This window comes from Rana temporaria, chromosome 12 (assembly GCF_905171775.1).
Source record: "Rana temporaria chromosome 12, aRanTem1.1, whole genome shotgun sequence".
Lineage (NCBI taxonomy): Eukaryota > Metazoa > Chordata > Amphibia > Anura > Ranidae > Rana > Rana temporaria.
Window position 1 is genome coordinate 134520461 of NC_053500.1, and position 24304 is coordinate 134544764.

A 24304-nucleotide genomic window follows, 5' to 3' on the forward strand; every position below is an offset into this window, starting at 1 on the left:
GGGCAGGAATGGTGGTTAGTCCTCTGCATATAAGCAATGGCTACACTTTTAACGTTCCCATATATATCCATAATATCCCCACCCCGGCTCATTGGCTTTCATGTCTAGAAAAGTTGGCCCAGACTTCAAAGGCGTTCTCCGCAAGCGTTCCCTCTACCTCGCCATTACTCCCCGTCCTGTCTGCGGACGTCACCGGCTCGGCTGCCGAGGACTTTCATCCACTCCGCACGCGTTTGTTCAGACTTCAAAATGCACAAAGCTTTTTGTTTCCTCGGAGTCGCTCTGTGTTGTGTTGCCATTACAAATAAATAGAATGATACCGAATCCCATCCGTGATGAAACGAGGGGGGGGGGATGAGCCCCTTTCATACACCATCTCTTGGGAATGTTTTTTTTAAGTCTTTTTAAAAGCTGAAGTTTAATTTTGCATTTCCCCTTCATTCACATGCTAATGACCTATTTAAGTAAAAAAAAAAAAAAAAAAAAAAAAAATCTGGTTTTGATTACATAATTTTAGACCCGGTGACATCATCGTTGGGTCTCTGTGTTTCTCTATGCAATGCAGGAAGATCATTTTTTGTGGGAGGGGTCAGCAAAGAGCTGTACACGGCTTCCTGGAACCTCAGCTGCTCGGTACTTCTCAAGAACCGTCAACCAGTGGCAGTCCATCCATTAGGGGTGCACGGAGGCCACCCCCCTATCCATGCATCAGCCCCCCTGATCTACAAACAGGGCACCGGACACTGGATTCCAATTGGGGGGGTGTTTTGAAACTCGTGATTAGAACCTGAGACTCTAATAGGCTTCAAAAAAGGGTGGGCTCAGGGTGCAGAGCTCTGCGTTCCGAGCCTACCCAGTTGTGTGACAAAAGCGAATTAATATTTGCTATTGCTACACTGATTCAGCCCACCGGCCAATCAGGAAGTGGGTTTTGAGACCAGTCACCCGATTGACTAAAAGGACAGGCGATCCTATTGGATGCCTAGGAGGAGGGAGGAGACGCACAGCGGAAGCCTCCATAATGCAGAAAAGGAGAGGACACAGTAGCCGCCGCCCATAGGAGGCCGCAACCCGCCCGCCACTTGTAGAAGGAAGCAACCAACCCGCCCACAAACATAGGTGGGGTAACGACCTACCTAGAGTTGGGGGCGGCTCTTCCCTGACGTGTTGCGTCACTGCTCACGTGACGTGAGCAGTGACGCAACACGTCAGCAAGATCCGGGTGTCGTCACTTCCGGTGGCAGCCAAGACCGGAAGTCTCCACATTTGCCACGCAGGTTTTTTTTTTTTTTGTTACTCTGAACTGTGAGTTACTATTTTTATTTTTTTTTTTTTTATTTTTTTATTAAATATCTCCTGGAAATTACTACACCATGGAGCCCTCCCTCTTCTTTTATTACATGTGATCCTTATGAATCAGTTGGGAGATTTAATTCCTTTGTGAATGTTTATATTCATCTTGGATGTCCTGGAAACCGATCGATTTGCTGTGGAACCAGTGCTCTATCTACAGAGAAGCTTATTGTTTGACCTGTATGAGGTGAGAGGCTGGGGCAAACCATTAGAGCACATCGGATGACTTGTCACTGATCGAATGTTCCCTGTGATCGGGAACGGTGATCCGTGACGTATCACTGGTAGCTCCTCCCCCTAACAGTTGGAATCACTGCCTCGGACACCCGAAAACCAATTTTTAACATTAGATTGAGGCTCATTTTGTGAAGCAGAATCGGGTGTTTTTTTTTTTTAAATCGAAGCCGTACTTACCGTTTTAGTGAGCGCTTCCGGGTATGGTCTTTGGGACTGGGCATTCCTGTTTGATTGACAGGCTTCCGACAGTCGCATACGTCGCGTCACGAGTAGCCAAAAGAAGCCGAACGTCGGTGCGGCTCTATACGGCACCAGCGCACCGACGTTCGGCTACTTTCGGAAAATCGTGTCGCGCTGTATGCGACCGTCGGAAGCCTGTCAATCAAATAGGAACGCCCAGTCCCGCAGCCCATACCCGGAAGCGGCGGAGAAGATCACTCTCTAAAACGGTAAGTACTGCTTCGATTTTAAAAAAAAACCCGATTCTGCTTCACAAAATGAGCCTCAATCTAATGTTAAAAATTGAGTTTTTGGGTGAACCTCCACTTTAAGTGACACTTTGTGGAAACCAGTGACAGTAATACAGTAATCCCTGTTAAAAATATGCACTGTCACTGTAGTAATGACACTGGCTGGGAAGGGAATAACATCTAGGGAAATCAAAGGGTTAAACGTGTACCTAACAAGTGTTTACTTACTGTGGGGGCGATGCTTTTACTAAAGGAAGGCATAGATCCCTGATCCTGCTTTGCAGGAATACAGGATCAATGTCTTCCATACTGACAGAACGATGATCTGCCTTGTTTACATGGCCAGACCATCATTCTGCCTATGTACATAACAATCAACGGGTACCGATTGGACATGGAGTCCACCGATGATTAGCTCCCATACCCAGAAATGCAGGATCGCTGCAGCCCCTGATCAAATCCGGGGACAGACTTGGTCCGGGCACATTGTCCTCAATCCGGGAACTGTCCCTGGAAACCGGGGACGTCTGGTCACCCTAATGTAAGGGAGAGTGGGAGACTCAACTTCTGATGGTGGGGTGGCTCTTGACTAATGTAAGAGGAGGGGGATGCGCTGGACATCCAATCTTACAGATAGAACCGGCACTTTTGAGGGCAATCATAATGCTGATGCGGCCCGCGATGAAATTGAGTTTGACACCCCTGATCTACAGAGACCAGGAAATTTGTTTCTGCAGGAGATAGGTGGGTGACCTCTGAAGATGGTTGTTGGCTCAGTTATGAGTCCTGATGGGCTCAGTTATGAGTCCTGGTGGGCTCAGGTATGAGTCCTGGTGGGCTCAGGTATGAGTCCTGGTGGGCTCAGGTATGAGTCCTGGTGGGCTCAGGTATGAGTCCTGGTGGGCTCAGGTATGAGTCCTGGTGGGCTCAGGTATGAGTCCTGGTGGGCTCAGGTATGAGTCCTGGTGGGCTCAGGTATGAGTCCTGGTGGGCTCAGGTATGAGTCCTGGTGGGCTCATTCAGCAATATGGGGGTGATCTTGCCCACGTCTCTGAAGTCTCTAATGCGTTTTTGTGTTTTTTCGATCCCAAGACTGCTTCACGCATTTCTGAGGCAGCCGTGATCTAGATGACCTCTAGCTGAGAACAAGCGCGTTCTGTCTGCGGAGGCTTCCGAACGGCAGCAGCCAGAAATGTGTTTTTTATATATATATATCTATATATATATATATATATATATATATATATATATATATATATATATATATATATATATATATCTATATATAGCTAAATATATTGCATCTACCTGCGGGATGCCGGTTAAAAAAAGAGAATTTTTGTAACACATATGGGATTGTTTTTAAAGTAGATGTAATCCCAAACGCTAGAATTTCATGTGAACTTTAACAATGTCAGTTCAGAAGTCTTTATCACCATTTTTTTAAATCTGCAGATTTCACTAAAATAATATCTAGTGATCCTGCCATGAAGATCCTTCCTCAGGCACTTCCTGGTTTAGGTTGACAACATTCTGTTGCTCGATCGTAATGTTCACCTGCATTGTCACACTGCAAGTGACCATTTTCAACACATTAAAAGAGAAGTTTTTTTTTTTTTGTTAATTCATACTTGCCTAGGTGGGTGCTGCATCTGTCCTCTGGCACCTCTAACCCTGAGAACTGAGCGATCAACACCGCTGATCGCTCAGTTCTCACAGCTCCCAAGCAGAGAGCTGGTGACTATCAGTCACAGCTCTCTGCTCTGCCCCCCCCCCCCTCACTCACTGGAACGCTGGGCTGTGGAGGGGGCATCAGCGGCCGGCTCAGGCTCTCGGTTTGCTGAGAGACTGAGCCGGATGCTGGTCCAGAGATCTGGGCGGATCCCGACTCCATAGTTGTGATGCTGACGCCCAAGCCTGGACCAACTCTGACATCAGCAGAGAGCGGACTTTAGCCCACTGTCTGCTGAAAACGGGTCATAGGAATGAAAAACGAACTACACTCCTGTAATCCACAGGAGAAGCAGGACTTTTTTTCAGCAGGAACGCGGGGGAACGCAGTTCCGGCACCTCCAGCTCTGAATGTATGTAATGGTGCTCAGAGGTGGATAGGGAGTGGAACCAATGAATGGTGCTCGGAGGTGGGTAGGGAATGGAACCAAGGAATGGTGCTCGGAAGTGGGTAGAGGGTGGAGAAAAGGAATGGTGCTTGGAGGTGGGGAGGGGGTGGAACCAAGGAATAGTACCCAGGGGTGGGAAGGGGGGGGTGGAAACAAGGAATAGTGCTCGAAGGTTGGTAGGGGGTGGAACCAAGGAATAGTGCTCAGAGGTGGGTAGGGGTGGAACCAATGAATGGTGCTCGGAGGTGGGTAGGGAGTGGAACCAAGGAATGGTGCTCGGAGGTGGGTAGGGGTTGGAACCAAGGAATGGTGCTCGGAGGTGGGTAGGGAGGTGGAAACAAGGAATAGTTCTTGGAGGTGGGTAGGGGGTGGAACCAATGAGGGGTGCTTGGAGGTTTCTAGGGGGTGGACACGAGGTGACTCAGGAGGGAGTTCCTGCACCTATTCTCTGAGGAAAAAAAGCCCTGAGGAGAAGTATAGCCAAATGAGCTTTGGCTGGACTTCTCCTTTTTTAATACCAACATGGTCCACAGTTGTCACCACCTGCCTTAATTACCATGCAGTCATCTCTAGTATGTGTGTCAGGCCTTTTTTAATGCATGGACAAACCATCACTTTAAGGAAGCCCTAGCAACCTTTAGAGCAGCCTTCTTAGCCTTTTTACCCAGGGGGATCCTTGAAAGAAATGTAAGGTCTAAGGGAACCCCATGTAAATTTCACCGGGGGGTCAATGGGAATAATATCTTGCATTGGTGGCCAGTGGGGGAAAAATGCCCCCTACGTTGGTGGCCAGTGGGGGAAAAATGCCCCCTACGTTGGTGGCCAGTGGGGGAAAAATGCCCCCTACGTTGGTGGCCAGTGGGGGAAAAATGCCCCCTACGTTGGTGGCCGGTGGGGGGGGAAATGCCCCCTACGTTGGTGGCCGGTGGGGGGGAAAATGCCCCTTACGTTGGTGGCCAGTGGGGGGAAAAAATGCCCCTTACGTTGGTGGCCGGTGGGGGGGAAAATGCCCCTTACGTTGGTGGCCGGTGGGGGGAAAATGCCCCTTACGTTGGTGGCCGGTGGGGGGAAAATGCCCCCTACGTTGGTGGCCGGTGGGGGGAAAATGCCCCCTACGTTGGTGGCCAGTGGAAAGAGTTCCAAGTGGCTTTGTCAAGTGGCTTTGGGCTTGGAACGACCCACCACAGCTCAAATCACCCCCAGCGTTTGGGAACCTTGGTTCAGAATGGCTGCCCCAGAGGAACCCTGGCTGAAAAAAGGCTCATCTTAAGTTATCCTTGGGATCGTGACCAGCACTTTCATTGACACAGAAAATGATTTCTGGCTGGCAGTAACCAACCAGTTCTCCTACTAGGAACTCCTAGCAACCTTTAGCGGAACCCTGGTTATAAAAGGCTTATCCATATAAAGATATCCTTGGGAATGTGACTGGAACTTTCATTGACCCAGAAATGTTTTTCATAAATGCTATGTGTTAGTAACTTGCTCTTTGGTTTATAAGGCAATTAACTGTGGTGTTCTTTTCTGCAGGGTGCCACGGCGAGCCTGGCATGGCCGGAGGTATATGTGTTACTCTGCTGCTCCTGCTCAGTGCCATAACCGCAGGAAGCAGGAAAAGCTTGAGAAGGCGTGGGCAGCAGCTGGTACCCAGCAGCCGGGAGCGGACGGACGGGGGCGGGGAGAGCTTCCCATTGGATTTTACTGCCGTAGAAGGAAACATGGACAATTTCATGGCTCAGATCAAAAACCTGGCCCAGTCGCTGTACCCGTGTTCAGCCCAGCGGCTGGATGAGGAGATGAAGTTGAATCTTTTGCACAACCAGTCCATTACCTGCAATGACGGGAGCCCAGCCGGGTAAGTCACCAAGCGGATATGAGATTAATGAACCAGACTTGAGGCCCATACACCCCATCTGACTTTTTGACAACAAATGTCCGACGGACCTGTTTGATCGGACAATCCGACCGTGTGTACGCTCCATCGGACATACTTTTTATGTTTTTCATCGGACAAATGTTTGCTGTGCAAACGGACAAACTTTCCGGCAACAAATGTCCGATGGAGGATCATCCGATCGTATGATCAGACTAAAGTCCAAAGTACAAACCAACCAATGCTAAAGAGCAGACAACAATAGCAGAAGTTGCCCACAGTGTGGCGGTAAAGAGCTGAAACAAATTCCCCCACGGGCTAAATTTCTGAGACCTTTTAGGTTTACGCTGGCCCTAGATGGATAGTTGTTTTTCAGTCAGCGAAAGGATACCCCCGTCCTATTCTATTGATCTTTTCTGAAAATTTGTCTATACATGACTGTCCCAACTAGCGCCTCTTTTGTTGTGGTTGCCCTTGACTGTTTGCATTTGGTGTGCTCATCCACACAGCTGCTTATGGGGCACAATTAAGACTTTTAAATGGTTCCCATGTTATACATGTCCCAGTTTTCTGGCGCCAGACTTTGTTGTTTTTATTTATCTTTTACCAAATGATGATGTAACACTTTAAGCCTAATATACACTATATTGTCAAGTTTTGTGACGCACATGTACTTTAATGGCGTCTTAGTCTGTAGGGTTCAATATTGAGTTGGCCCTCCCTTTGCAGCTGTAAGGGCTCTTTCACACGGGAGCGGACCGTTTCTGGGTCCGCTCCGTGTGTCTCCGTCGGCTCAGCGGGGATCCCCGCTGAGCTGTCGGCGGATAAGGCGGTCCCCGCACACAGTGCAGAGACCGCCCTATGGGGAACCGGATGCAGACGGACCGTCTGTCCGTCTGCATCCGTTCCGTTCCGGAAAAATAGGGTTTTCTTCCGTCCGAAAACCAGATCCCGACGGACGCGGACGTTAGCGGATGCTCCATCCGCTAACAGACGCGATCCCATTGGGATGTATTACAAGTCCGTTAACGGACTTGTAATAACGGACAGGCGGAGCGGACGTCTGAAAGGGGCCTAACAGCTTCAGCTCTTCTGTGAAGGCCGTCCACAAAGTTTAGGAGTGTGTCTATGGGAATGTTTTGACCATTCTTCCAGAAGCTCATTTGTAAGGTCAGGCACTGATGAGGGACGCGAATGCCTGGTGTGCAGTCTCAGCTCTAATTCATCCCAAAGGTGTTCTATTGGGTTGAGGGCAGTCAAGTTCCTCCAACCCAAACTCGCTTATCCATGTCTTTATGGATCTCTCGCTCTCTCGCTTTTTCTCTTTCTCTGCCCTTAATTTTGTCATGTTACAACCAAAAACTTTTAAATGTATTTGATGTGATAGACCAACACAAAATAGCACATAATTGTGAAGTGTAATGAAAACCTTTTCAAGATTTTTATTTTTTTATTTTTTTTACGAATGTCTAAATTGTGGCTTACATTCAGCCCAGTGTTACTTTAGTCGACTGAAACATTTTATTAGACTAAAGGAATACTATTTTAGTCGACTAAAATATGACTAAAACTAAAAAGCAATGTTAGTCAAAAGACTAAGACTAAAACTAAATGGAAATTTGACTTCAAAATGAACATTGGTCTGTAGTACACGTTCATACCTCAATACCATAAATAATAACTGTAACGGTCAGGGGTTAACGCTGTTACGATATTCCATTCCACCAACCCAAGACAGCTTCCGACACTCCACAATCCAGCAGACAAGACCCATTGGATTTTCCCCCAGAATAACGGGACAGCTCTGTTCTCTGGTTCCAAACAGAAAGAGAATACTTTTTAATGGTAAACTCAGGCTTGTTATATACAGTTAGAAGCCCCAAGAAACAATGGCTTAACTCCACCCACAACATGACACAATGGGTGCTCAATACACATTCCTTTAGATAATGACATTCAGATAATCTACATGAACCAATTACTAGTCATTTACCCAGACGTTCTGACTCCGCGATAAGCTATTCTCACCTGATACACAATACACATTCCTTTAGTGAACATAAGTCAGACGTCTGACCTTTAGAGTGTTAACTCACAACACATATTGGCATCCAATAGAACTTTCACACAATACAGGGTTAGTTGGCATAGCACCATGAAATATCTTAGGAGCCAGGCTTAAAATATCTTAGGAGCCAGGCTTAATTAACACCATAGACAATAGAATGCAATTACAGCAAGCTTTCATCACTACAGCCAGGTAGCTGGAGGTGATTAACATCTTAACAGTAGCAGACTCAATTGGCACCTCAACAGTCTATGTACCACATTGAATGAGTCACTCTCCTATTGACCTGTTGGGGTCAGAATTAACAACTTGTAATATTTCAAGATATCCTGCAATACATGAATTATCATTATTGTCCAATCTCATGTAGTTCATATCATCCTTTCTCAGTCATCCTATGCCCCTATTGGACATAGGATGTCTCTAGACCCAAGATTCATTAGTGAAGCTGGCACAGGAGTACCCTGCATTCTTCAAAAGTCTCTGGGTATCACAGGCCATTCCGTTACAATAACATATTCGATTTTTCACTCCAGCAGTCAGTGCCGGCCCAAGACATTGTGCTGCCTGGGACCAAGAATGAAATGCTGCCCCCCCCCCAAAAAAAAATCATGCCAACCAAAAGGCCCCCACATTCATTATTTTATATCATGATAACTTAAGGGGACCCGTCATGGCTCTATACATGTATAAAGGAGTATAAAGAGAACCTGTCATTGCTCTATACATGTATATAGAGGACCTGTCATTACTCTTTACATGTAAAGGAATATCAAGAGGACCTGTCATGGCTCTATAAATGTATAAAGGACTATAAAGAGTACTTGACATGGCTCTATACATGTATAACGAGGGCCTGTCATGGCTCTATAGATGTATAAAGAGAACCTGTCATGGCTCTATACATGCATATAGGCGTATAAAAGGACCTGCCATGGCTCTATACATGTATCCACGAGTATAAAGGGACCTGTGAATTGCCGGCGGCCACAATGTCTTTTGCGCAAACTAATCAATGTACGCTAATTGTGTTTTTTTTTTGGTACCAAAAATATGTAGAAGAATACATATTGGCCTAAACTGAAGAAAATGGTTTATTTTTCTAAATTCTAGGGATATTTATTATAGCAAAAAGTTAAAATATATATATTTATAGCACAAAAAATAAAAACCGCAGAGGTGTGATCAAATATCACCAAAAGAAAGATCTATTTGAGGGGAAAAAAAGGACATTTTATTTGGGTGGCGGAACGGGCTGGCGGGCATCAGTATGCTGCCCCCCTAAAAGTGCTGCCTGGTACCCATGGTACCACCCGGTCCCATGATAGGGCCGGCCCTGCCAGCAGTATACAGTATAATGAGTTTGGAAATTGTAGAGAAATGTTAATTAATGCATTACAATGTAATTACTCATTAGATTTTAGACATGACTAAAATGTACTGGAGATTTAGTCGACTAAATACGACTAAAACTAAAACAATTGTAGAAGACTAAAATGCCACTTTAGTACTAAGACTAAATCGAAATTTCCTGCCAAAATGAACACTGATTGATTTAGCCCCCCCAAGTTTATACTTTGTATGCATCTCATTTCCTGGTGTTCAGCTTTCATTTGAATGTTATTTCTATAAAGATATAATCATTTTTTTTTTTTTTTTTATATATATATATTTTTTGTAAAAATTTGCATAATTTTTTGTACTTGTAAGGAAGTTATGATATATAAATACATTTTTGTTTTAGGAAGGCTGTGATGTACATTTTAGATGTGGCCTACAAATCGTTCATGGTAGCCAAGTAAAATCTCTGTGTGGTATTTCGCCCCTCTCTGCGCCTCTCCTCCATATCTATATTCATAAAGATTCAAAGTCAATGTGTATTCAAGATTCTGAAATCTTTCCTTTGATAGCGGTCCACAGACTAAGAGTCTATCTTGTGTTTACTTTTTAGTTACTACCTAAAAGAGTCCAAAGGGAGTCGGCGGTGGCTCGTCTTCTTGGAAGGTAAAAACTCAACTTTTTTTTTTTTTTTTTTTACTTTCTTTTTTTTTTTTCATCATTGCTAGATATTTTGGGCCTGCTGCCCAAACGGAGGAAGAGAAAATAAACAGAGCTTGCGGTGGCGAGTTGTAAGAACACCATTCGCTTCCAAAACACGTTCTTGAATGAATGAATGAACGAACGACATGTTAGCATGACCTCGGGTCAAAGGTTAAGTCCAGGCTTGGAGAGAACATAAGTATAACCACTTCTTACACCGGAGTGGCGACGGCGTTTGCCAATCAGCCGCTGTCCACATGAAAGCTTCTTTAGAAAGGAAAATATACTTTGCATTTTTATTTGAGTTTATTCGCAGTTTTAGGTTACATACTCACTGGATTACGCTGTCAGAAGTCATAGAGAATATCATTTGTTTACGGGGGCCGTGAAGTTGGTTCTACCGAGTTAAAAGCCCTCTGTTTAAAAGGGTCAGTCCACACAAAGCTTACATTTCGGTTTACGGTTGGACTCGACTGATGATTTTCCTGCCTGTCATACTTGATTATATCTGAGCCAGATTAAAAAAAAAAAAATGCAATGGGGGATTTTTATTCCTTTTGATCATGCATGAAATGCCAGTCTGCAGGATGTAGTAGGAAGGGGGCCACGGGAGCGTGCTTTCTGAGGGGTTTTAGCTGTTGGCACTTGGCCATAGTAGTCAAAGTAAGGAATCCTATTAATTGCTTGCATTTATTAATTACAGCCGCTTAGGTTTATAAAAATAAAAACATTTAAATCTTGGGAAGTCCATTGGCAAGATTTCCTTATCCAGACCACATCAACCACATTTTGTATTTCATCTCGGCATTGCAAGGAAAAAAAATCTGAATTTTTCCTTATTTATTGGCCATTTGATGTCAGTAGTCCTCCTCCTTGCTCTGCAGCGCTGGTTGCACACTGATGCCTCTGTTTCCAAAGTCTCAAGACTTAAATCTGCTTTTCTCAACCAGGGTTTCTCGAGAGGTTACTAGGGGGGGTTCCTTGAGCAATGAACATCATCTACAGTACTTCTCAGATAGCTAAAACAATAGTTGATGATAATCTGTAAGGAGAAACTGATCACCCCCACGACTATTGATTGTAAGGTGCATTGTTCTCACTGATCAAGCTAGGGAGCAATTGTCCCATGGACACTTATGTAATTGAGCAGTACACTTACCACCAGTGTAAGGAGGCACTAGGCTGGCTCCTGGGGGTAAGGAGGCACTAGGCTGGCTCCTGGGGGTAAGGAGGCACTAGGCTGGCTCCTGGGGGTAAGGAGGCACTAGGCTGGCTCCTGGGGGTAAGGAGGCACTAGGCTGGCTCCTGGGGGTAAGTAGGGCACTAGGCTGGCCCCTGGTGGTAAGGAGGGCACTAGGCTGGCCCCTGGTGGTAAGGAGGCACTAGGCTGGCCCCTGGTGGTAAGGAGGCACTAGGCTGGCTCCTGGGGGTAATAGGGTGACCACGTGTCCCGGATTGCCTGGGACAGTCCCGCATTTTGCAGGTCTGTCCTGGGCACATTCTTTCCAGGACAATACAGTGTCCCGGAAAGAAACTGACACAGCCACCCCCCAGGCCAATCTTATGCCCCCCCAAAAAAAAGGCTGCCACATCACCGCTTTACTCACTGACAGTACTTCGTCCTGGCCGGGAATGCCTGGAGGAGCACAATCCTGCCCTCTGCTTGTGATTGGAGAAATCACAAATCCCGCCTCTTGTGTCCAATCACTGTGCTGTGATTTGTTGCAGCACAAGATTTTTGGGAAGGGGTTGTCCCTGAATGGTAATTTGGAAATGTGGTCACCCTAGGGGGTGAGGAGGCACTAGGCTGGCTCCTGGGGGGTGAGGAGGCACTAGGGTGGCTCCTGGGGGTAAGGAGGCACTAGGGTGGCTCCTGGGGGTAAGGAGGCACTAGGCTGGCTCCTGTGGGATAAGGAGGCACTAGGCTGGCTCCTGGGGGTAAGGAGGCACTAGGCTGGCTCCTGGGGGTAATAGGGTGACCACGTGTCCCGGATTGCCCGGGACAGTCCCGCATTTTGCAGGTCTGTCCTGGGCACATTCTTTCCAGGACAATACAGTGTCCCGGAAAGAAACTGACACAGCCACCCCCCAGGCCAATCTTATACCCCCAAAAAAAAAGGCCGCCACATCACCGCTTTACTCACTGACAGTACTTCGTCCTGGCCGGGAATGCCTGGAGGAGCACAATCCTGCCCTCTGCTTGTGATTGGAGAAATCACAAATCCCGCCTCTTGTGTCCAATCACTGTGCTGTGATTCGTTGCAGCACACGATTTTTGGGAAGGGGGTGTCCCTGAATGGTAATTTGGAAATGTGGTCACCCTAGGGGGTTAGGAGGCACTAGGCTGGCTCCTGGGGGGTGAGGAGGCACTAGGCTGGCTCCTGGGGGGTAAGAAGGCACTAGGCTGGCTCCTGGGGGGTGAGGAGGCACTAGGCTGGCTCCTGGGGGTAAGGAGGCACTAGGCTGGCTCCTGGTGGTGAGGAGGCACTAGGCTGGCTCCTGGGGGTGAGGAGGCACTAGGCTGGCTCCTGGGGGTGAGGAGGCACTAGGCTGGCTCCTGGGGGTGAGGAGGCACTAGGCTGGCTCCTGGGGGTGAGGAGGCACTAGGCTGGCTCCTGGGGGTGAGGAGGCACTAGGCTGGCTCCTGGGGGTGAGGAGGCACTAGGCCGGCTCCTGGGGGTAAGTGGGCACTATATAGAAAATTTACGGAGGGAGCTGAAACTTTTAGTTGCCAAGAGACCGCCAAGAAACCTTAAGGATTTAGAGAAGATCTGTAAAGAAGAGTGGACTAAAATCCCTCCTGAGATGTGCAAACCTGATCACCAACTACAAGAAACGTCTGACCTCTGTGCGTGCCAACAAGGGTTTCTCCACCAACTCTCTATCATTTCACTTGTTGTTGTTGTTGTTGTTGTTATTATATATTTTTTTGTAAGTGGGCAAACTTACAAAATTTGTTGGGGATCAAATAATTCTCCCCTGTGTGTGTGTGTGTGTGTGTGTGTGTATATGTGTGTGTGTGTGTGTGTGTATATGTGTGTGTGTGTGTGTGTGTATATGTGTGTGTGTATATGTGTGTGTGTATATATGTATATGTATATATATATATATATATATATATATATATATATATATATATAAATATTGTTTTGTTTTTTTAGGTGTTCTCACGATGCAAGTCTATGAGTCTGCCAAAGACAGTGATTTGCAAAATTGGATGTTTTCTCCCCCTAGTGGCAGACTTGCAAATCTCTAAATTACCATTAAAAATATGGAATAATGTAAAAATATATATGAAAATCACACCAAAATTTCTTATGGCAAATACTACAATAAAAACTCAAAACCTCCCCCAAATAAAATGACAGTTACCCATAAAGCTTTTTGGAGTGGTAAAATGCAGATGCATAGGAATTGTACCCCTGCTGTAAGGCTGCATTAGCACATAAAGAAAAGGCCGCATTTGGCTCATAAGGCACAGGAGCACATTCAAATTTGCAGCGGGGGGGGGGGGGGAATCAAGCTGTGCGAAGCTTGATAAATCTTCGCTCTCTGAATATTTTATAATGGTACTGCTACTTTCCTTGTTCTAATCCTTTCTCCATCTGTCGCCCCTCGCTGTTAGGTGGCTGGTATTGCATCAACCGGGAGAACTGTGACTTGCGCTATGACACCATGAGGAGACTCATGAGCTCAAAAGGGTGGCCGGCCACGAAAACTGGTAAGTGTTCAATGCTTGGATCTCATTGCCCCATTGTGTTAAACCACCTTTTTACCCATAATGCATTTTTTTGGTGCTTTAGTCCTTGCCACTTAACTCCTCCCATTCTGTAGCGTCAGCTCGTGCTTTGTCTGTCATTTTTGTGTCATGCCTGTTTGCCCCCCCCGTTCCACACATGTGTTTTGCATCAAGCTTCATTTCATATTTCAGCTTCAGGGATTTTGTCAACCCAGCCGGAGGAGAATCCACATTGGTGGAACGCCAATATGGTGTAAGTACCGCCTGTGTCTTGTCCGCCATATTGCATTCATAATAGTTATTTGGTACTAAACTGGTGTTTTTGTGCCTGGAGTGCTTCTTACTTCTGTGACCTTCCTCCCTCTCTCTCTGTAGATTCATCCCCTATTGTTCCAGCGATGTCTGGAGCGGAGCCACTCCGAAATCTGAGAAAAGTACGTATTGGTCTATTCATTTCGTGACTTTTTCAAAGACCCGTCCATGTTTGTACATGTAGACCTATTGGCTAAGTCATGGACATACGAAGCAGTCAGCCAAAGAGGCGTTTTCAATTGAAATGTCACGCCGCAACCGCAAGACGAGCATTAGGCTTGCAGTTGTGGCATAGTCCCATTCACTTGAATGAGTTGAGGACGTAGGTGGTACCGCCTGCCACATGCATTCACTGTCATAACAAGCAGAGTCTGCACACTATTAATATTTGTGCATCCTCTGCTTATAGAAATGGTCATAAACAATACCGGGACAGGGTCATTCAGTGCCAAGGGCAAAGATGCAGAATTTTGCCCCCCTTTCCCTGTATTAATACATGCTGTAGAATGGGTGTATCACCCTGCGTCAATTTTTTTTTTTTTTTTTTTTTTTTTTTTTTTTTTTGCTTCACTGCGCCCAGGGCAACTTCCCCTCCTGCCCCCTCAATTTTTTCCCTATTGAAATCGTACAACAGCATTTTCAGGAAAGTCTTAGGCCTCGTACACACGGACGGACTGTCCGATGAAAACGGTCTGCCGGACCGTTTTCATCGGACATGTCCGCTGCCGGATTTCTGTCTGATGGTTGTACATACCATCAAACAGAAATCTGCGCGCACATGATACGCGGTGACGTGGCCGTGCCGTCGCCACGACGATGACGTGGCGACGTGCGCGGCCTTGGAAGGTCAATGCTTCCACGCATGCGTCGAATCACTTCGACGCATGCGAGGGCTTTCGGCCGAGCGGACATGTCCGGTGAGTCTGTACAGACGACCGAACATGTCCGACAGACAAGCTTCCAGCGGACATATTTCTTAGCATGCTAAGAAACATTTGTCCGCTGGAAACCTGTCCGATCCACCGGAAAATTGTCCGCGGACCAGATTCAGCGGACATGTTCGGTCGTGTGTACGGGGCCTTAAAGAACATGGATAGATTTAAAGTAAGAGAATGTCCAACTTCAAATAACAACCTTCTTCTTTTTTTTTTAAAGCCCAACTCTAGTATATATATATATATATATATATATATATATATATATATATATATATATATATATATATATATATATATATATATATATATATATATATATATATATATATATATATAATATATATACATACACACACACACACACACACACACACACACACACACACACACACACACACACATATAATAAAATTTATTTAATTATAGGGCTTTATTTCAGCTGGATTTTGGTGGAACTAGGTTCCACCACCTCTAGCTCAGGCCTTCTGCTCATCATTTTCACTTGTAAACACAGAAGTTGGCTTCTGTGTTTACAAGTGACAGCTTGTCTCCCAACGATTTCCCACAAATCTGATCTCCTGAGAAGCTCCCACTGAGTGCAGGATGGGGAGATGCAGGTGTTTCCGGCGTGCAGTATGGATGCCTACACTCCAACTGTATGATCTCTCTGCAAGAGTGAGGGGGGGTTGAGGGGTCGTGGTTGAGTTCCCGTACCTATTTCTGAGAAAAAAAGCTGTGTGTGTGATTATATATATATATATATATATATTATATATATATATATATATATATATATTAATAATTATTTATTTTATTTATATATATATATATATATATATATATATATATATATATATAAATATAAATTTTGCACTCTGTTTTCCCTCCTCCAACTGATTTGCGACTTGTGTGACCACACTTGCCTACTTGCCTTATGCACACATCTGACAGTTAGTTATTGATCCCAGCTGCCTTCTAGGTATAACCTTCAACAAAAAAAATTTGTATTTATTTTTTCCAGGTGAATATGCCTTTATGGGGTCCCTCATCATACAGGAGGTGGTGAAGGAATTGCTGGGGAAAGGTCTGGACACGGCTAAAGTTCTCTTATTGGCTGGAAGCAGGTGAGAGGGTATGGATTTGATTAGTGGTACTATACTGGGTAGATGAACAGATGGGCTAGATTTTGATTCCAGACATGCAGACGTGTTGGTTAAAGCACTTGATCATTCTTGACATGGTGTTTTATTAATACAAGCGTTAAAAAAATAAAAGAACTGGACATCAAACCAGCCAAAGTACTGAAGTCTGTATTGAAGGCAGGCTGCTGTAACCCTCTGCAAAGCAGCATTCCTGCTGGAAGAGGGTTTAGTTGTTTGCTTGTCGGTTTAAAGCCTCATACACACGATCGGATTTTCTGCGGACAAATAGGTAGATTCAGGTACCTGGGTGCAAACTTGCGGCGTAGCTTAGCGTGTTTAGGCTACGCCGCCGTAAGTTAGCTAGGCAAGTACATGATTCTCAATGTACTTGCCTGCTAATATACGGCGGCGTAGCCTAAAGCGGGCAGGTGTAAGGGCGCCGAATTCAAATGTCTTGGAGGGAGGCGTGTTTGATGGTAATGAGGCTTGACCTCACGGTTTTGATTTTTTTTTTTTTATTAATGCGCATGCGCCGGGCGCCTACATTTCCCAGGGTGCATTGCGGCTAAGTACGCCGCACGGGCCTATTGATTTCGACGTGGACGTAAACCCCGATTCGAGGACGACTTATGCAAACGATGTAAAAAATTTGAATCTCGCGGCGGGAACGGCGGCCATACTTTAACATTGTTATTCCACCTAATAGGTGGAATAACTTTAGGCCTGCTAATGCCTTGCGGAAACGGCGTAAATCGGCGGCCGGGCGTACGTTCGTGAATCGGCCGCAATGGAAGCGCCACCTAGCGGCCATCCAAAATATTGCAATTTTAGATATGTTTAAGCGTATCTCTGTTTGAGCATACGCTTAAACATAAGTCGGCGTAGATTCTGAGTTAGGTCGACTTATCTAGTGATAAGTTGGCCTAACTCTACCTGAATCTACCTAATAGTGTAGGACTTTTGTCCGAAGGGCGTTGGCCGTGAACTTGTATGGCATATGAACGGCAAAGGATTTTCAGCCAACAAACACAAAACTTTTTTCAGCTCTTTAGCACCACCCTGTGGCCAACTTCTGCTAATGTTGTGTTATGGTGAGCATTGCTTCTGAGCATGCGTGTTTGTACTTTTTTTGGCCGATGGACTTGTGTACACGCGATCGGAAAATCCGACCACACACAATTATTAGCAGACCATTTTAAAGCATGCTATCCCACATTTTGTCTGCGGAAAATCCGACAATTGTCCGATGGAGCGTACAAACGGTCAGATTTTCCTCCAACAGCCGGTCATCACACAATTCCCGTCGGATAATCCGATCGTGTGTAGAAGGGGTATGGCTTGTACAAGTAGGTTTTGGTCTGGATCAAATTATGGGCATGGTTGGCTTGCTTTCATTATTCCATGGTTGGCTAGTATGCCAATAATAATGACAGTAATGGAGTATCTGTCTGCTTTATGTTCTAGTGCTGGCGGTACCGGGGTCCTGCTGAATGTGGATCTGGTGGCGGAGCAGTTGGAGGAACTGGGCTATCCTGGGATCCAGGTTCGAGGCCTCTCAGACTCTGGATGGTTCCTTGATAACCAGCAATACAAGAGGACGGACTGTACGGATATCATCACTTGTGCCCCTACGGAAGCCATTCAGCGAGGAATAAGGTAAAACCCAAACGTCGGTAGCACAAGCCAAGTATAAAAGTGTCCACATAATGTCAGACTTTCATCTATCATCAACTTATACCAGCAACTATGTAGTAGAAAGCCCTAGGCCAGTGATGGAGAACCTTGGCACCCCAGAAATTTTGCAACTACATTTTCCCATGATGCTCATGCACTCTGTAGTGTAATTGAGCATCATAGGAAATGTAGTTCCCAAACATCTGGGGTGCCAGGGTTCGCCATCACTGCTCTAGGACAGCCTTCCTAAACCGGGGTTCTGTGGAACACAAGGGTTCCTCTTGAGGTTGCTAAGGTTTTTTTGAGAAATGGTGATTGGATATTCAACTTACACCTGACCCCCCAATGTAATAGGTCAATTATTCCACCAATGTAAGGGGGTCAATTATTCCACCAATGTAAGGGGTCAATTATTCCACCAATGTAGGGGGTCAATTATTCCACCAATGTAAGGGGTCAATTATTCCACCAATGTAAGGGGTCAATAATTCCACCAATGTAAGGGGTCAATTATTCCACCAATGTAAGGGGTCAATTATTCCACCAATGTAAGGGGTCAATTATTCCACCAATGTAAGGGGTCAATAATTCCACCAATGTAAGGGGTCAATAATTCCACCAATGTAAGGGGTCAATTATTCCACCAATGTAAGGGGTCAATTATTCCACCAATGTAAGGGGTCAATTATTCCACCAATGTAAGGGGTCAATTATTCCACCAATGTAAGGGGTCAATTATTCCACCAATGTAAGGGGTAAATTATTCCACCAATGTAAGGGGTCAATTATTCCACCAATGTAAGGGGTCAATTATTCCACCAATGTAGGGGGTCAATTATTCCACCAATGTAGGGGGTCAATTATTCCACCAATGTAAGGGGTCAATTATTCCACCAATGTAAGGGGTCAATTATTCCACCAATGTAAGGGGTCAATTATTCCACCAATGTAAGGGGTCAATAATTCCACCAATGTAAGGGGTCAATTATTCCACCAATGTAAGGGGTCAATAATTCCACCAATGTAAGGGGTCAATAATTCCACCAATGTAAGGGGTCAATTATTCCACCAATGTAAGGGGTCAATTATTCCACCAATGTAAGGGGTCAATTATTCCACCAATGTAAGGGGTAATTTCTACACTGACCACTAATGTTCAAGAACGCCACATGTTTTTTTTTTTTTTTTCCACTCCAGGTTTTTAGGTTTAAATATTTTTACGTGGTGGGGGAACCACTGTTAAATGTTTTTGTTCAAGGGTTCCTGCGGGGAAAAGACCAAAAAGGGCGACAACACTCAGTAACTGCACTGTATTTATGGATATGCAGCATTGTCACCATAGAACAGGACTACAGTTACTTCCCTCCTTTCCTTTACTTCATAACCTAGGGAAGTGGTCTCCAAACTGCGGCCCTTTGCTTGCTTTCATCTGACACCCATGGGGGATTATTCTCCCCACACCAACAGTAGGGCATAGTTCCTACCACTGACACCCCCCCCCCCCCCGACGACTGTGCACCATTCCTCCCACTGAAACCCCCCCCCCCCCCAAGGATGGGGCACCATTCCTCCCACTGACCCCCCCCCCCCCCAACGACGACTGGGTACCATTCCTCCCACTGACCCCCCCCCCTCAAGGATGGGGCACCATTCCTCCCACTGACCTCCAAGGACGGGACACTATTCCTCCCACTGACCCCCCCCCCCAATGACCAGGCACTATTACTAGAACAATCATGGGGAATTGTTTAATCCCACTCATGCGGCCCCTCTTAAGTTTAAAGGACACTAAACTGGCCCTTTGTTCAGAACCCCATCCCCTAGGTCAGGGGTCTCCAAACGTTCTATAGTCCTGCCTTTCTTTTTTCAGGCTAAGAACATTTTCAGCATGTACAGAATATACCAGTCGACATTACCAAAATTCCAGTGTCTTTGTCACTTGTTTGCTGAAAGACAACATAAAGTACTTTTTTTATATTTATTGTGTTTAATTACTAGTTCCATTAATTCCGCATGTAATGGCGATGAATAAAGGCCAACATGCTTGAAGTCCAGCTTGTGTCACAACCATAGACTCCTCCATAGACTCCTCCATAGACTCCTCCATAGACTCCTCCATAGACTCCTCCATAGACTCCTCCATAGACTCCTCCATAGACTCCTCCATAGACTCCTCCATAGACTCCTCCATAGACTCCTCCATAGACTCCTCCATAGACTCCTCCATAGACTCCTCCATAGACTCCAAGAACAATGACATTTAGGGCATTCCCCATACATTGGAGGGATTTCCTGTTGTGTCTGTGGGGCAGAAAATTAAGGGAAGTGCCTCTAAAGCAGTGATATGCATTTAGCGGACCTCCAGCTGTTGCAAAACAAGTCCCATCATGCCTCTGGGTGTCATGCTTGTGGCTGTCCGAGTCTTGCTATGCATCATGGGACTTGTAGTTCTGCAACAGCTGGAGGTCCGCTAATTGCATATCCCTGCTCTGAAGGAAGACATGTGGCCAAAACTTTTTACAGGGGTTATAAGCTCTTCCCTTACTCTGTCCAAATGCCTGCCTAGCCAACATTTTGTCATGCAATGTAACAGTTGTAGCTTCAAGGGGAGGGACTACAGATACCATTATGTGTCAATGAATTAAACTCCTCCCCTTCTTTCAATTACTAATGGTGGCCGATCTTGCTTCGTATATGTGTTTTGCATTGCTTTAAAAACAAATTTATCTTGTAGGTATTGGAATGGAGTCGTTCCGGAGAGGTGCAAGCAGCAGTTTAAAGAAGAAGAATGGAACTGCTTCTTTGGCTATAAGATCTACCCGACCCTAAGAAGTACGTATTGCTGAATGATGAGAAATCTATTTAAAGGGTCAGTTCACCTTTAACTAATATTTCAGGGTAGTATTGAAATCTGGAGAGAGAACCCTTTCCGCTAGGCATGTGCGGTTAGTTTCGGACGAATTTTCGTTATTCGGATGTATCCAAATTTCCCAATTGGAATAGCACGAATTTTAGACTAATCCGAAATAACGAACAAAAAATTTGGACGAAATTCGACACGTTTTCAAATAGTTTTCCAAAGAGAATAAAATGGAATAGAAAAAGGAAAAGAATAGAGAAAATGTTTTTTTCTATTCCTTTATTTTCTATTCTATTTTATTATTTTTGAAAACTTTTCTAAATTGATTTGAAAACTGTTTTGATTCGATTTTGAAAAATAACGAAAACAAATTTAACTAAACAAATTTTATGTAAATAACGAATCAAAAGTATTTTTCTTTTCCGTTCTGCACATGTCTACTTTCTGCTGTCTCTTAAAGGGGTGTTCCAGCCTTTTTTTAAGTTTTTATTAAAAGTCAGCAGCTACAAAAAGTGTAGCTGCTGGCTTTTAATAAACAGACACTTACCTGCTCCACGGTTCCAGCGACGCGCCGGCCGGGGCTCCGCTCCTCTCCCCCCCTCGCCAGCCGGTGACTTGTCTTTAAGGTTACCCTAACGAGAAAGTTCCTTCAAGGACTGCGCAGGCGCAAACTTGCCGAAGGAAATCTCCGAACCTCGCCCCGCATCCAGGCTCATTCTTTAACATCCCCGTGAATTGGAGGATGTTAAAAAAAAGAGCCAGGAGGCCGAGCGAGTGGAGCGAGCCATCCGAGCGAAGCAAGGACGTGAGGCCGACCGCCCACTTTCCTCGAAATCCACGTCGCCCTGGATGCTGGCCGAGGTTCGGAGATTTCCGTCGGCAAGTTTGTGCCTGTGCAGTCCTTAAAATAACTTTCTCGTTAGCCGGAACCATATCGGCAGATCAGATTGCGCCTACGCAGGAACTTTCACGTTAGCTGGAACCATATTGGCAGATCACCGGCGTCTTCACTCCTAGTGTGGGCACCCGGGAATGACAGCTTTCGGCTTCACGGCCAGGCACCCACTGCGCATGCGCGAGCGGCACTGCGCCGTCCGATTGGACAGGCGCTCGCCTACAGGGAGGGGCTGCAATAAGGCGATTAAGCTATTCGCCTTACCAGCCCCTCGGCGGAAGGAGGAAGTGGGACAGGAAGTCCCACTCCTCCTGAGCCACCCCCCCCCCCCCAAAAAAAAATTACATGCCAAATGCGACATGTGAGGGGGAAGGAGTGGATTAAGCGGAAGTTCCATTTTTTGGTGGAACTCCGCTTTAACCAGTTCCGGACCGCCACACGCCGATATACATTGGCTGTTTGAAGAGGGATATCTCTGTTATGGCAGCAGCTCGCTGTCATAACCCAGATATCCTCTTCTTCAGCCGGCGGTCCGGTTTCGGGATAATGGTGGTCTCTGCGGCAGATTCGCTGCAAGATCACCATTTGACGGCGGGAAATGGGGGGCCCCCAAGTCACACCAAGTCGCGTGGCATGGTTTGCCTATTAAGGGTGAAGAATTATTGAAGCCAGCCTTTGCGGATGGGTTAAGTCGGGTTGTTGGGGCTTGCGGTTATTCATGTAGTCTTTTTTTTTTTTTTTTTGGTCTCTTTGATTTCTTAGTGATTGATTGGCGGGGGAGGGGCCTGATTGATTGGGTGTCTGTGGTGGCAGCCTTGGACTGGGCTACAGATGCACATTCAGGTTGAGACGGAGTAGCAATTATATGGGGTCCAGCTGCTGGACATCTGTACCAAAGTCATGTGTGATGTCTATTTTTGTCTGTCTTTGAACTCCGGTGCTGTTAAATATATCTCTCTTTTATGTGACAAGGAGAAAGGTGCTCACGTGTTTATTACCTACATGTAAAAGTGTTTTAAAAAAAGAACAGATACAAGGTGCCTGTCCAGATCCTATTAGTCTATTTAAAGAATACAAAAAAATATATTATTGGGTTTCTCAATTCCTAACGAGCAAAAGATGCTCATGGGAGGGGCAATTGTGCTATGAAATCTGACAAATTGCCCAACATTCAGCCTTGCTTAGTAGCAGCAAGGAAATCTCCAAATGATGTGCCCATGCATTACTCCAATATACCAGTGACCCCCCCCCCCCCCCCATATCCTTCCCAGCACTCTTTCTTTCTTTCTTTCTTTCTTTCTTTCTTTCTTTCTTATTTTTTTTTTTTTCTAACAGCAGTTTTGACCCTTCCATACACTATCAAAAATTTGAAAAAAATTGTCCTTTAGATATACCGTATAGACTCGAGTATAAGCAGAGGTACCTAATTTTACCACAAAAAAAATGGGAAAACGTATTGACTCGAGTATAAACCTAGGGCAGGCATGTCCAAAGTCCGGCCCGGGGGCCAAATGCCCTGTTGATTTAATATGGCCCCCCTGGGGATTTGGATATATGTATTGTTTGTGGCCCCCAGGGCCACAAAACATATATACTGTATTTATTGGCGCTGCCTTGGAGGGGACATTGAGGAGGCAGGACGAGCGCTGTCAGATTACATGAAGAGAATCTCCGGTTTACTCAGCAGCGCCTCTATTGGAAGTCCCGTCTCCTGGGATGCCATTGGACGACTGTTCTGTCTATCATAGGAGGCGGGACTTTGTATAAAAGAGGCCACAGGGTAAACAACAGATTCTCCTGTTTGTAATCTGTCGGCACTTGTCCCGCCCCCCTCCCTCTGCCCTCCGAGGCTGCATTCATGGCACAATGCGAGGCTGCATTCATGGCACAATGCGAGGCTGCATTCATGGCACAATGCGAGGCTGCATTCATGGCACAATGCGAGGCTGCATTCATGGCACAATGCGAGGCTGCATTCATGGCACAATGCGAGGCTGCATTCATGGCACAATGCGAGGCTGCATTCATGGCACAATGCGAGGCTGCAATGGTGAGGTTGCAATGGTAAGGCTGCATTCATGGCAATGGTGAGGCTGCAATCATGACAATGGTGAGGCTGCAATCATGACAATGGTAAGCCCGTGCGTGTTATACGCCAATAAATACGGTATATCCAAATAACACGCCCAAGCTCATCCTTAGTCCTAGGCAGCGCTCTGGGATTCGTTGGGGCCACAAAAGAAATATATACAGTATATCCAAATAACACGCCCAAGATCATCTCTTCACCACACACAGCCACAAAGTCAAGAGAATTCTTGTTGGGCCGTGTAATTAGAGCTCGGAGGAACACACTTAGGCCTTATTTTAATGGTTCAAAGAATGTCAGGCAAAATAGTCGGCCCTCACGCATGTTCACTTAATCAAATCTGGCCCTCTTTGAAAAAAGTTTGGACACCCCTGACCTAGGGTGACCATCTGCAGGGCTCACTGTGCCCATGCCTCACTGTGTCCATGCCTAGACTGACATTTAACATGGGAGTCTATGGAAGGGGTGCCCGGTTTTGAAAAATCGGTACTCCC

At 45.7% G+C, this 24304-nt stretch overlaps 1 protein-coding gene across 1 annotated transcript in view; it reads left to right on the forward strand.

The window, feature by feature from the left end:
* NOTUM (notum, palmitoleoyl-protein carboxylesterase) overlaps positions 1-24304 on the forward strand; it is a 51693-nt gene that overhangs the window by 18679 nt on the left and 8710 nt on the right. Inside the window, exons 2-9 of the mRNA XM_040330800.1 lie at positions 5711-6035; positions 10073-10125; positions 13787-13882; positions 14093-14153; positions 14276-14334; positions 16172-16274; positions 17757-17948; positions 20701-20798. Coding sequence (XP_040186734.1) covers positions 5731-6035; positions 10073-10125; positions 13787-13882; positions 14093-14153; positions 14276-14334; positions 16172-16274; positions 17757-17948; positions 20701-20798 — 967 coding nt within the window. The 5' untranslated portion in view covers positions 5711-5730. The remainder of the gene's footprint in view (positions 1-5710; positions 6036-10072; positions 10126-13786; positions 13883-14092; positions 14154-14275; positions 14335-16171; positions 16275-17756; positions 17949-20700; positions 20799-24304) is intronic.